At 40.0% G+C, this 13034-nt stretch overlaps 1 protein-coding gene across 1 annotated transcript in view; it reads left to right on the forward strand.

The window, feature by feature from the left end:
- LOC308102667 (C-C chemokine receptor type 6-like) overlaps positions 1-12764 on the forward strand; it is a 30131-nt gene extending 17367 nt beyond the window's left edge. The window contains exons 5-7 of the mRNA XM_080452496.1: positions 8287-8565; positions 8744-9044; positions 10461-12764. Coding sequence (XP_080308622.1) covers positions 8287-8565; positions 8744-9044; positions 10461-10706 — 826 coding nt within the window. The 3' untranslated portion in view covers positions 10707-12764. The remainder of the gene's footprint in view (positions 1-8286; positions 8566-8743; positions 9045-10460) is intronic.
- Positions 12765-13034: the final 270 nt, after the last annotated feature.

The raw sequence follows: 13034 nt of genomic DNA on the forward strand, positions 1-13034 counted from the left end.
ATATATATAAGACTAAATAATCTATCACCTAAAGCAAAATAGGTTTTAAATACATTAGACATGTAGAGTTATTTACTGAATAAATAAATAAAAAGTCTAAAATAAAACAATGAGCAGTAGTCTAGCTACTATACAACCCTTTGCATGACATGCATGTATCATGTATCCAGCTCAGTTGGTAGGAAAGTAGCAGAATTTAACACATTACATCTTTTTAAAGTGACGTGGCAAATTCAGATAATAGTCTTCGACTTCGACTTCTACTTTGTCAGTCAGATGAGGTGTCTTTGGACGCAAAAGAATATAGGCAACAGCCTCATGGACCAATACAGTCAATGGACGAATTTGAGGCTAACGAATTAGTAACCTCATGGGTCCAAGTCTCAATGTCATTTGTAACTTGTCCTGTCCTATTTACAATGTCAAACAATGTTTGAGTTAATTCTGCATACTCACTAATCCATCATCTCCTTCATCTTCTTCATCCGACTACGGTTGAATACAATGACGGCATAACTAACATCCTGTACCAGCATACAACCGTTATCAGCTAAGGGAACGTAAAGTACGTCCATCTGTCTTTTCATGCCAAGCTTTAGCATTTGATGACCTGTAAGGGATCCACCACGCTCCATCTCATAATCAGACATGGTCACTTTCCTCTCTCTAGCCACCTCTCGTGCCCTATCAGCTATCCTCATCTCCTCTTCCTCCTCCTTCAACCGTGCTTCCTCCTCTTCCTCCTCTGACTCGTGACCCATCATTTGGATAGCCCGCATTTCACTCCCTCTACGTAACATCTCCTTTCGCCCCTGCTCGTGCTTTTCTGCTATACGGTCCCACTCCCTCGCTGCATTTTTGATATCTTTTACAGAAACTCTATGTTCAGGTTCTCTTCTATAACATAGCATATGCTCCAGACCTTTGGGGATGATAAATTGTTCACGAGCGAGGGTGCCAAGCTCCTCAGAACTTGATGGGGAGGGATGAGGTGGGGGGAGAGGGGTGGATGATGATGAGCGCTGAGACGAAGACAAATCTAAAGGTTCAACGTCGCTCAAACCGGTCTCCTCTTCGTCAGGCATCTCCTCTGAGGAGGGTGACGGTGGCGACTTGGTCACACTTGTACGGTTCTGGCCCCGTAGATTCATGGCATAGTCATGATTCTGCAGAATGTTTGTGTCATCGTTAACGCTCCCTGATGTGTAGAAGCCAGCGGAACGTATTGCATCTTCATTCGGTGGTGTCACAAAATGATCCTTAGAGATCATGAGGGAGTGCACAGAGAGAGGATCTATCGTGTGGAGAGAAAATAAGCAAAAACAAAACAAAACAACAACTATTAGATCAAATTGGATGGAATATCTCATGCACAATATATACACACACAAATACTATGATTATGTAGTATTTTACTATATTTAATAATTAATTTGATCAACTCTTTGCCACATTCATTTACATTGAAAGTGATCTGATTGATGATCTGATTACACACATGTAATAGACATAGAAATAAGAAATTAAACACTTACCCAATACAGAGGCCATAGCGAATATGTAGGAAATGAAAAAAAATAACACTAGATTACGACAGGTAACACAACGTTGCGTGATACTGCTAGGTCCAAAAATCAGTCCACCAGAATAGCTGTAAAAAGGTCCCTGTTTGTCGTCCCCGCAGCACGGCGTATCCACTCAACAGCGAACACAAAGTGTAGTCCAATGTTAGAAAGTGACTTTAAAGATATTTTTCTTAGGATGTCCAGGCGGGGGTGTTTTTCGGGTTAACTTTCAGCTCTAGTTAGAGAAGTTTTCTCTTCCTAGCAGCTCTTGCAAAGAGCTGCCTATATACGTTTTGTAGGACCACTCCCTCAGTGACGTGGGGGGCCCCTTTACCTATGCATAGGCCTGAATAGGTTAAAGTGACTCCCCTGACACACCTCCAAACCGCCCTGCAGACCTCTGTTTGGCTCAGGCTTGATACAAGACTCAGACATGTCCATACATGCACACTCTATGAAGGAAAAACGATCTTTACGTTCCGAGCTAAGGAGAACGGCCGATCTCCAACAGACATTACGAGTTTTACATTTTTGTGATTATTTATCATTACTAATACTATCCATGTTGGTTGAAGTGGTATTCACTTTTCTATTAAAGCATGATATGACATAGCCAAGAAATGTTGGTGAGTAAAACTTAATTTATAAGGACTCTGTGGCACAACGGTAGCACGTCTGACTCCAGATCAGAAGGTTTATAGTCATCAAATTCATCAAATTCATCAAAGTTCAAATCCTGTCGGGGTCAGTCTTTATTCTATGAGTTGAATACAAAGGACCCCAATGGAAACAGGCCATAGGTTTTATTTCTATACTGACTTTTTCATTTCATACCTAGGACGATGCACTCCTGAGTTGTGTGATCCTACAGACAATGCAGTGGATTATACTGAATCTTATTTAGAGGACGATACACTCATCACATGGATAAAGGAATACAGACAGATCCATGCACAACAGTATTTGTCATTCCTGTACACTCTGGAGGACAGCGAGGCATTGCCAAATACAGAGAATAAAGAGGCCACCTAGATCACCATACTGATATTCATTACAATGGGGGTGACATCTAGTATTGAGGGTTCTATTTACAATAGACTTATAACCCTTGTGAATTCTGTAATTGATCAGTATACAAAGCCCGGTGATATTGTATACCCACCAGAGGGATATGATATTTTTAGAAGTCATATTCATTATGTAAAAACTAGGAATACTACATATAAAGAGCTAATATCAGGGTACCATGGTCATAATAGGCGTGTCATTAATGATAGAAACGTGAGGGCCGTAGTTGATAGTTTTTATGATGAAAAACAAGGAGACTCAAAAGGAGTATGTCATGTGATGGTCCTGTGTACATATATCATTGATATGTGCGTCTTAAAGTATCAGCAAGGTATACGTGATTGGTCTATGCGTAATGTTATGTATGTTATACAGAGAATGATTGATTTAGATGAAACCTCATGTTTGTTGTATATGAATATAATTGATAATGGTATACGTTTTTAATAATAATCATGTAAATAAAAACTGTGTATGCCATATAATCTATTCATCGATGTTCACGGTGTCATGATGAAAATGAGCTTTACAGAAGATCTATTACGTTGCGGATGATAAAAATCGAAATGTGACCAAATTTAGCTGTTTCATTAATACACGTACAGCAATGATATTATGCCCACTATAATTGCTTTGTGGTATATTCCCGAATCATTCATTTTCTCAGAGTTTTCTTTCACTGTTGAGGAAAATGTATTGTAGTTTTATACATCCTAGTTATAAGGGTTAGTCAGCTTGATAAAATGTCTTCTTAACAACTAGTAAATAGGAATGAGTACTCAGATATCCACTATTGGGGCCCAGATTAGCATACATTCAAAACCCCGCCTTCTCTCATTGGTCCATGTATGTGAGGGGTGTAATTACCCATCATGCATTGGGGTGACACAAAATAATAGTTTTTTCTAAGGCTATGTATACAGTAAATAAGTTAGTTTGAAAATATATATTTATTAGGAGATGTTTGGTGTAACATTCAGCTTTATCTAACCTAGACTTCAAAATTATAATTTAGATTTTTGAAAACCGTGGATTAAAAAGAGTACATGGCTGAATAATGAGCAGCCTGTCATCTGTTTACAGGTTAACTTTAATCCTGGCTAACCTTCCCCTGAGATTAATATGTTAAAAAAACAAATTAAAAAGCTCAAGAACTCATTTCCAGCTTAAATCATCAATTTATCACACATTATATAATATCAATATACTTAGTTTAAAACAATCTAGGGTAGACTAATAGTATTTAACAAAATCAGTGACTTACAATAAGTAATACAGATCTTAGTTTCAAGAAATGTTATTTGGAAACATGTACATAATGCAATTTTACATATATTACATGTTCAATAGAATGAACACAATACGGTACAGCCCTATGCTTGTCTCTGCATACTATTAATAAAAGTATTCAAAAACACATAAAAACACTAAACAAGACATAAGACAGACAAAACATGAAGCTTTTAAAAGTGCGTAAATAACCACACTTTTGTCCTGAAAAGAAGTGGGTGACACATTATTTTCAAAATGTTTCTAAAATAGCTGATCAACTAGTTCATAAAATGTGTGTACGTTAACATAGTAGTGTGTGATTGAGCGTGTGTTGTATGAACCGTAAGTGTGACTAGTACGTGTGTGGGCCCCTTCCCTCCACGAATAGCGTGAGGAAGTCATACTTACCTGGCAGGGGGAGCCATCGTAACCAGATTCCTGGCTTTGTTACCTGGCACTGGCAGGCTGGTGAGAAACTACGATCCAATGCACTCAGTGTTTTACTGATCCTCCCATTGGTTAAAAAATAATTACCCAGCATGCATTGCAGGATGATCTGACATCCTTGTCTACTAAAGCTATGTATGCAGTATCAAGTTAGAACATGTTTTTGTATGATGTTGGTTAAGGTTGCCTTGTGCACCATCTTAAAAGCTGCAGTAAGTTAGTTAGAAAATATATATTGGTTGGGTCGGTAAGTTAATCTACTCTTTTGTTTGGAAGTAAGAAGTAAAAAAGTGTCTTAAAAAACTGATAGTGAAACCGTTATTGTGAATGATCTCATAGATGGTTCAACCACATCGAGGCTCAGTCATTGGTTAAAAATAATTACCCAGCATGCATTGAGAGAAACTTTAAAATCGTATGAACCGTAAGTGTGACTTGTACGTGGGGTGGGTGCTTCCCTCCACGAATAGCGTGAGGAGGTTATACTTACCCGGCAGGCATGCGGGAGACCATGATCCAATGTACTCTGTTAATTACTAATTCACAATAGGCCTACGGAGGTTACTTCTTCTGGGTTTAATATAGAAATGGTGTAGTGTTTCAGCCAAAAACATTGAATTCATTTTCAGAAAATATGTTTCTTCACCAAACTCTTGTTAATATGGAGTTTGAGTATGTAGATATAGCATTGTATAGATAGCTTAGCACCTTTATGTATACATTTTTTAGGTAAAAGTAATACACAGAGAGAAGAAATATATACTACATGATACTGCAAGCAAAAAAACTAACAAACAGTGAGACACTATGATCCTCTGAGACGGTGAGTAAGAAGTAAAAAATAAAAAAATACCCAGCATGCATTGTGGTAACTTTTAAATACTTGCTTACTACAAGCTATTGCAATAAAAAAGATATAAATGTCTTATGTGGTAAGGTGGTTAGGGGTTTGTCTTGTGTCACATCTTAAAAGATGCAGTAAGTTAGTTAGAAAATATATATTGGCTGGGGGTCAGTAAGTTAATCTACTCTTTTGTTTAGTAGTAAGACATAAAAAGTGTCTTAAAACAAAATGAAAGTGAAACAGTTACTGTGTAAGCTCTCCAAAGATGGATCAACCACATCAAAGCTCAGCTATTGGTTAAAAATAATTACCCAGCATGCACTGCGGTAAATTCTGAATACTTGCATGCTATGGCTGTATATGCAGTACTAAGTTAGAACATGTTTTTGTATGATGTTGTTCAGTGTTGTGTCACATTAAGGTTAAGCTACCGTTGCTTTAAAAAATTTAAAAAAAAAGATTTTTATTTTAATCAAACCGTCAGTGAAAAGGTTAGAGACTAGAGCCAGTTGCCAGCCTGTCTCCCTTTTAAAGTGCAACCTGAGTCCTATCATTACATTAATCATATCAAGTTGCACTCCACTTGTAAAAAAAAAAGTTATAAATGTTTAATATGGTGATATTGTTAGGGTTGTCTTTGTGTCACATTAAGGTTTAGCTACCATTAGCCTTTTAAAATTTAATTTATATATATACATTTTTAAAACCTGCAGTGAAAGGACTAGAAACTAGACAGTGGTACCAAACCTGTTAGACTTTCAATGTATCCTCTATCCTGATGTGTTAACATCTTTTAGAATCACATTCAAAGTGTTCAAACCTTTTTGTTAAAGGACTGTGTACTTTAGGGAATTAAAAGAGTAGCGAGTAAATGCAGCTTTAAACACAATACATAGGTTGTGTCAATGGTGCATTCTACTTGTTCACACTGTATAACAACACCCTGTGAGTGGGACATTTTCAATCAGCTATGTCACTAGGGGGGCCACTCCCATTGGCTAAAATAATTACCCAGCATGCACTGGGGGTATTTTTAAATACTTGTTTTTCTAAAGCTGTGTATGCAGTAAAAAAAAAGTTATAAATGTTTAACATGGTGATGTTGTTCAGTGTTGTCTTATCTCACATTAAGGTTTAGCTACCATTGCTTTAAAAAAATATATTTTTATTTTAATCAAACCGTGTGTGAAAAGACTAGACTAAAGAACCACTTGCCAGCCTGTTACACTCTTAATGCACCTTGATTCCTTTGCATGTTCCCCAGTTTAACTACAAGGGAGTAAGGAATACTGTTAGAAAATAAAACCCTGCTACGGCATATGTTCTAAAGTCATTATAGGTATTAAAATTATTATACCCTTTAAGAATAATTTATAAAAGAGTGATTTTTCTAAAATAAGACTATAATATGCCCTAAGTCAATCAAAGTTACCTTTTAAACAACCACTTGAAGCCTGTAAATCTCAAGTGACATTGCAGCAGTCAATTACACGCAAACATTTGATCAAAGAATAACAATTCTTATTCTTTAAGAATAAAACAAAACAGAAACCCCACTAGCCTTTTTGAGTGTATTCAATTATCACTGTCTAGGTTACCCAACCACACCCCCCTACACCCCCCACTCCCTTCACCTTTCAATACACGTTATCCTGTCTGGGACACACCCACTCAGACACAGTAATTGAATTAACCCCCCTCCTACTTCCTCCCCTTACCAGCAGGGGGCGCCAAACCCCCCTCCACTCCCCCCTCCACACAGCAGGGGGTCAGACATGTCAGGGCATGCTTGGGCACGCCCCCTAATGATGACGTCACTAAAAACAAAATGGCGGATGCTAACACAATTAGCATGTTAGCATGTTGTTAGCTTAGCATTTAGCTACCGAAGTGCCCTTTACTACTACTGTTCCGAAAATAGAAAGATCGACAAGCCCTATGACACGTTGCAATGCAATAGCTTTGTGAGCTTGTTGATAGCTATTTTCAATAATGAAGAATTTTGTTGTAGAGGGGGAAAAGTACAGGGCCTAGTACAGACCTCTGGGGACACCGGTCAACAAAGTATACAGGGGTCTTAGTGGTTAAAGTTTGATGTGAAGCACGTTCTTAGTGTCCGGGTAGCTCAGTCGGTAGAGCACTCGCCTTTGGACCAGTGTTGTTGTTGTTATTTCTTTTTTCACCCAGTGCCAATTGCCTATGTAATCCTGGGCGCTACTCTCCCTCTGTCAGCCTAGGGAGAGCCCAAGCTGAAGCTCATGCCTCCTTCAATGCATGAGGAGCAAGCAGACCGCTTCTTATCACCCGACAGGGGGCCCGAGGGGGGAGTTTCCCCGGTTGGACGTAGCGCGTGGAAGGAACACGTTATTCCAACCAGTTCCTTTCCCCTCCATCAGGCGCCCTGACTGACCAGGGGGAGGCAGTATAGAGACCAGGATTACTGCATATTTTTGTGAGGGTACCTACCCTGGGAGACACGGGGAGTCTTTTGAATAAAATTTCATTTAGTTTTAGTCATGTTTTAGTCATCTGAAATGTTTTAGTTTTTGTCTACTTTTAGTCGACTAAATATCATAAGATTTTAGTCGACTAAATCTACAGTTGATTTAGTCAACTAAAATTTATTTTGGCGGTGCCTGGCCCTTGATGGCGCCGTAATGGCTGATTTTAAACTTGGTTGCATGCTGAAAATAGCCGATTTACAAGCTCACAATGTGTCGCGCTGCGACGCGTTGTGAGCTTGTAGATCTGCTATTTTCAAAGCGCAACACCCGAGCGCAACTAAACATAAAATGACTTGTCGTTTAGTTCTACTGGATCTCTTCTCCACTAGTCTTTTAGTTCTACTGGATCTCTTCTCCACTAGTCTTTTAGTTCTACTGGATCTCTTCTCCACTAGTCCCTCACTAACATTTTAGTCTAGTTGTTATTTGTTGGCGAAATTGTCGATATATTTAGTCTCAGTTTTAGTCGTCGTAGCTTAGCTTTTATTTAGTTTTCATTTAGTTTTCGTCAGTGGAAAAAGGTAGTCGCCAAAAAAAATTCCTCAAAGTTTTAGTCGACAAAATAACCTTGCATTCTGCCTTCCAGTGTCAACCTGTACTGCGGCATGCTGCTGCTGGCCTGCATCAGCACCGACCGCTACGTGGCCATCGTCCAGGCCAGGCGGAGCTTCCGGCTGCGCTCTGTGTTCTACGGCCGGGTGGTCTGCGGCGTGGTGTGGCTCCTGGCCCTCGCCCTGTCCTTCCCCACCTTCTACTACTACGACACCTACCAGCCCTTGCACCTGGAGGAGTACCACTTCCAATTCCTGGGGCCCGAGGACTACGACGTGACGACGGCCCCCAGTTCAACGGCGGGAACCGACGGGTACGTGTAGTGTCGGGAAAACACACACAAACAATCGTATCGCGGAGATTTTATATTTATCGTGAAATTGTCATCATACACTGGGTTTTAAGCATATTTTAACCATCGCGATAATATCGTTAATCACAATTACAGTATTTATGGCTACAATAACATATCGTCCCCGTCCCTCCTATAGGTACGTGTGCGAGTTTCGTTTCCAGGACAACGTGACGGCTCGGCAGATGAAGGTCCTGGTGCCCAGTACCCAGATGGCGGTGGGGTTTTTCCTCCCACTGCTGGTGATGGTGGTGTGCTACAGCAGCATCATCGTTACCCTGCTGCGGACCAAGAACTTCCAGAGGCACAAGGCGGTGCGGGTGGTGCTGGCGGTGGTGGCCGTGTTCATCCTGTGTCACCTGCCCTACAACCTGTCCCTGCTGGTGGAAACCGCCACCAAGTTCTCCACGCAGAACTGCACGTTCGTGGACAACGTGCAGGTAGGGTTTGTCACACTTGTTAAAGGGATAGTTCACCCCAAAATGACATTTTTTTCCCTATCGATTAGTCACCCCATGGAGACTTGAATTCATGGATTTTTTTTGCTCGCATTCCTAAGCCAATAATTTGATGACTGGCAGCGGTTCCTGTAGGAGACACAAAGAGTCTCCTTTGTAACTCCTACCGGTCCGCTGGTCATCAAATTATTGGCTTGGGAATACGACAAAAACTAAAAAGATATCCATGAATTCAAGTCTCCATGGGTTGACTAATGATCGATTGGGGGGAAAAAATTGGGGGGTGAACTATCCCTTTAAACCCATAAAGACCTGAGGCTGATTCTACAATGTCTTCTAAATCAGTTTTCTGAAACACTTACAGTATGTTGCTATAATATCAGTGGTACTCAAACTTTTGCATGTCAAGGACCCCCAAAAGGATATGTCTTTGGCCGCGGACCCCCCCCCCCATCTCAAAATAGTTTTGTTCCAGGGACCCCCCAGAAGCAAAGATTTGAGTTCAAAAGGTTATCTATATATATATTATGTGTATGATAATGATTTTGGCCATATAGTACATTATGTATTTCGATGATTGGTACCAGTCATTTCTTGTTATATTTCAGCATTCAATACATGTACATTTCAGTACATTGTTTACACATACATCTTTTAAGGACTGCAATGGAAATAAGCTGTTTATTGCGGTATTTATTCTTTTGATAATGGCAGAGCCTATATGTATGTATTGTACATATATACAGTAGGCCTATACATATATTCCACTGTCAATGAAGTTCCTTGTCATGTCTGCCTTTTGCAAATTGTGTCTACAAAGTCTAAAAGGCACAACAGAAATGTCATTTGCCTTTAAATATATTAAGATTTTCAAAGCCATAATACAAAATCAAATCCGGTAATCTATGAGCTTGTATATCTGCTATTTCTGAGTAGCCAACGTATAAAATGACACGCATGCTTTCCCGGTTTTAATGGGTTAATGGATGGTGTCAGGTCCACATTTTGGTGGCAGAGTAGTAGAATGAGAATTTTCCCATGTTTGTTCTACATTTGGGTGGTACCAGATCATGGTCACTCCATTATAGTTATATACAGTATATATAGTTAAAAAATAATATTGCTATATATATAGCAATATTCTTTTTTTTTTCATAAAAAAAATACATTTTTCAGAAAACTTAGGTCAGGATTTAGAAGGCGTTTTTGGAATCGGTCTCAGGTCTAAATGGTTTAAACATATAACAGTAAAATAAATCCTTTCAGTTTGCACTTTCTCTCACATATACTCTCTGTAGTACCTGCGTACATGTACACCCCCGTTTGAGAAACACCGGTCAAAGTGGTTGATCATCAACTAATTTTCCCAACGTTGACAACCCCTCTTAATGTACGCAGGTGGCCAAGACGGTGACCAAGACCCTGGCGTACCTGCACTGCTGCCTGAACCCCGTGCTGTACGCCTTCGTGGGCGTGAAGTTCAGGAACCACTTCAGGAAGATCGTGGAGGACCTGTGGTGCCTGGGGAAGAGGTACATGTCCCCCAGCCGCTTCTCCAGGGTCACCTCCGACTTCTACGTGTCCACCATGCGGCGCTCCGTGGACGGATCCAGCGACGGCAACGGCTCCTCCTTCACCATGTGAGGACGGGAAGGAAGACCTTAGTTTTTTTGGTGCTTTTTATAGCCATTTTTTCTCCCCGATTTAGTAGTTGCCAATTAAAGGGATACTTCACCCCCAAAATATATTTTTTTCTATCGATTAGTCACCCCATGGAGACTTTAATTCATGGATATTTATTTAGTTTTTGTCGCATTCCTAAGCCAATAATTTGATGACCGGTTGGAGACACAAAGAGTCTCCTTTGTGTCTCCTACCAGAACCGCTGCCTACCGGTCCGCTGGTCATCAAATTAATGGCTTAGGAATGCGACAAAAACATAAAAAGTGTTTTTGTTTTGGGTGAACTATCCCTTTGAGTGAAAGTACTGTAGCCGATCTACATCGACAAGTTGTGAGCTTGTAGAATGGCCATTTAAACTATTTTAAATTGTTTTTCAAAATGGTAAAAAATGCCTAACAAGTTAAGGAATAAGGGGTATGGCAAGCGGCGCGAGATAGGGCCCTTTGTGTGCTTGTCACTGCTGTTGCATCCTACTGACTCATGTGCCAGTGAGGAGCCCCCACCAGGAGGACGTTGCATAGAGCCTTCGTCCTAATCCTCCCGCCCAGCACTCCCTGCTGACAGGTGCCGTAGGAATACGTGCAAATGACAAATATCACCCTCCCCCGCCCCCCCTCCCCCGCCCCCCCCTCCCCCCGAACACCAATTGTGTTCGTATAGACACTCGACAAAGCCGTGTGCACCGCCGCGGTAGCCTGTGTTCCAGACCATAGACCCCGCCGACTCTCCGAGTGGGACTCTCCACACAGCTTCAGTCTGATAATCAGGCTACCGCCGCAGTGGATTTTAACCGACAACCTCCGCGGTGGTGTTTGGCAGTGTTGATTTTGACACCAAATTTTGATTTAGTTTTAGTCATATTTTAGTCATCTGAAATGTTTTAGATTTTGTCTAGTTTTAGTCAACTAAATATCCCAAGATTATAGTCGACTAAATCTACAGTTGATTTAGTCGACTATAATGTATTTTGGCGGTGCCTTGATGGCGTCGTAATGCCTGATTTTACACTTGTTTGCATGCTGAAAATAGCCGATCTACAAGCTCACAACGTGTCGCAGCGCGACGCGTTGTGAGCTTGTAGATCTGCTATTTTCAGAGCGCAACACCCGAGCGCAACCAAACACAAAATGACTTCTTTTAGTTCTACTGGATCTCTTCTCCACTCGTCCCTCACTAACATTTTAGTCTAGTTTTTATTTGTTGACGAAATTGTCAGTATATTTTGTCTCAGTTTTAGTCGTCATAGCTTAGTTTTTCTTTCGTTTTTGTTGTGAAAAAATATATACGAATATTTATCGTAATCAACACTGCTCCGTGGTGGTGTTAGGCAGGCACTTTAACACTGTGCCACTCACAAGTGGCTTGGAAGACGTTCGTTTGATACCATAAGGCTGTCTGAGGCTGACATCAAACCATCCGGTCGGTTCGCTTCATACGAAGATGTGGGGAAAGTTTTCTCAGTTAAAAAAAATAAGTGGTTTCCAGTCAGGTGTGTAAGCCACAGAAGTGGAAAAAGTACTCAAATTGTTTACTTAAGTTAAATTATCAATCAATCCGTAGAAATACTCTGTTACAAGGAAAAGTCTGTGATTCTAAATTTACTTCAGTAAAAGTACAGAAGTATTGGTATCAAAATGTAGCAAAAGTAGAAAGTACTCATTGTGCAGAATGTCCCATTTCTGATCCCATGTTTTGATCTTCAAGCTCATAGTGTGACACTCACTATGAGCTTGTATATCTGCTATTTTTGAATAGCCAAATACATCTAAAAAGACACAGATGCGTTCCCGGATTGAACGGGTTAAAATTGCCTTTTGGGTGGAAGTTTAACTGTCAATCACCTCCCTGGGGAACTCCTGGTCAGCCAGTGATTTGGTTTAAAAAAACATATTTTTATATATTTATTTTTACGTTAAATAGGACTCAAGTGGTTAAATAAATTTAAGTTCACTTTGCATATTTAATTGTTCTATCTGTTTGCTTGATCACTGTATAATTAAAGTAATTTCTTTCATACAATGAAGTGTTTATTTTTATTTATTTGTTTGCTTATTAAGTTAAATAAAAATAGTAAAAAGCAAATGGTGCACTTTTTTTTGGGACAAAATATCATATTCATAACACAGGTAATCTTTGTGGTCTTACAACTCTCCAGAACTCTGGCATGAGTCGGGTTTCAGTCAGCAATGTTCAACAGGTTTATTATTATGTCTGTGGTTCATCGTTATTGTTTTTGGCGGTGGACCCCACGCGTGCGTGTACAACATATTCATTGATTTTGAAGTTTAG

Source organism: Gymnoscopelus braueri, assembly GCF_963280865.1.
Source record: "Gymnoscopelus braueri genome assembly, chromosome: 16".
In the NCBI taxonomy this organism is placed as follows: Eukaryota; Metazoa; Chordata; class Actinopteri; order Myctophiformes; family Myctophidae; genus Gymnoscopelus; species Gymnoscopelus braueri.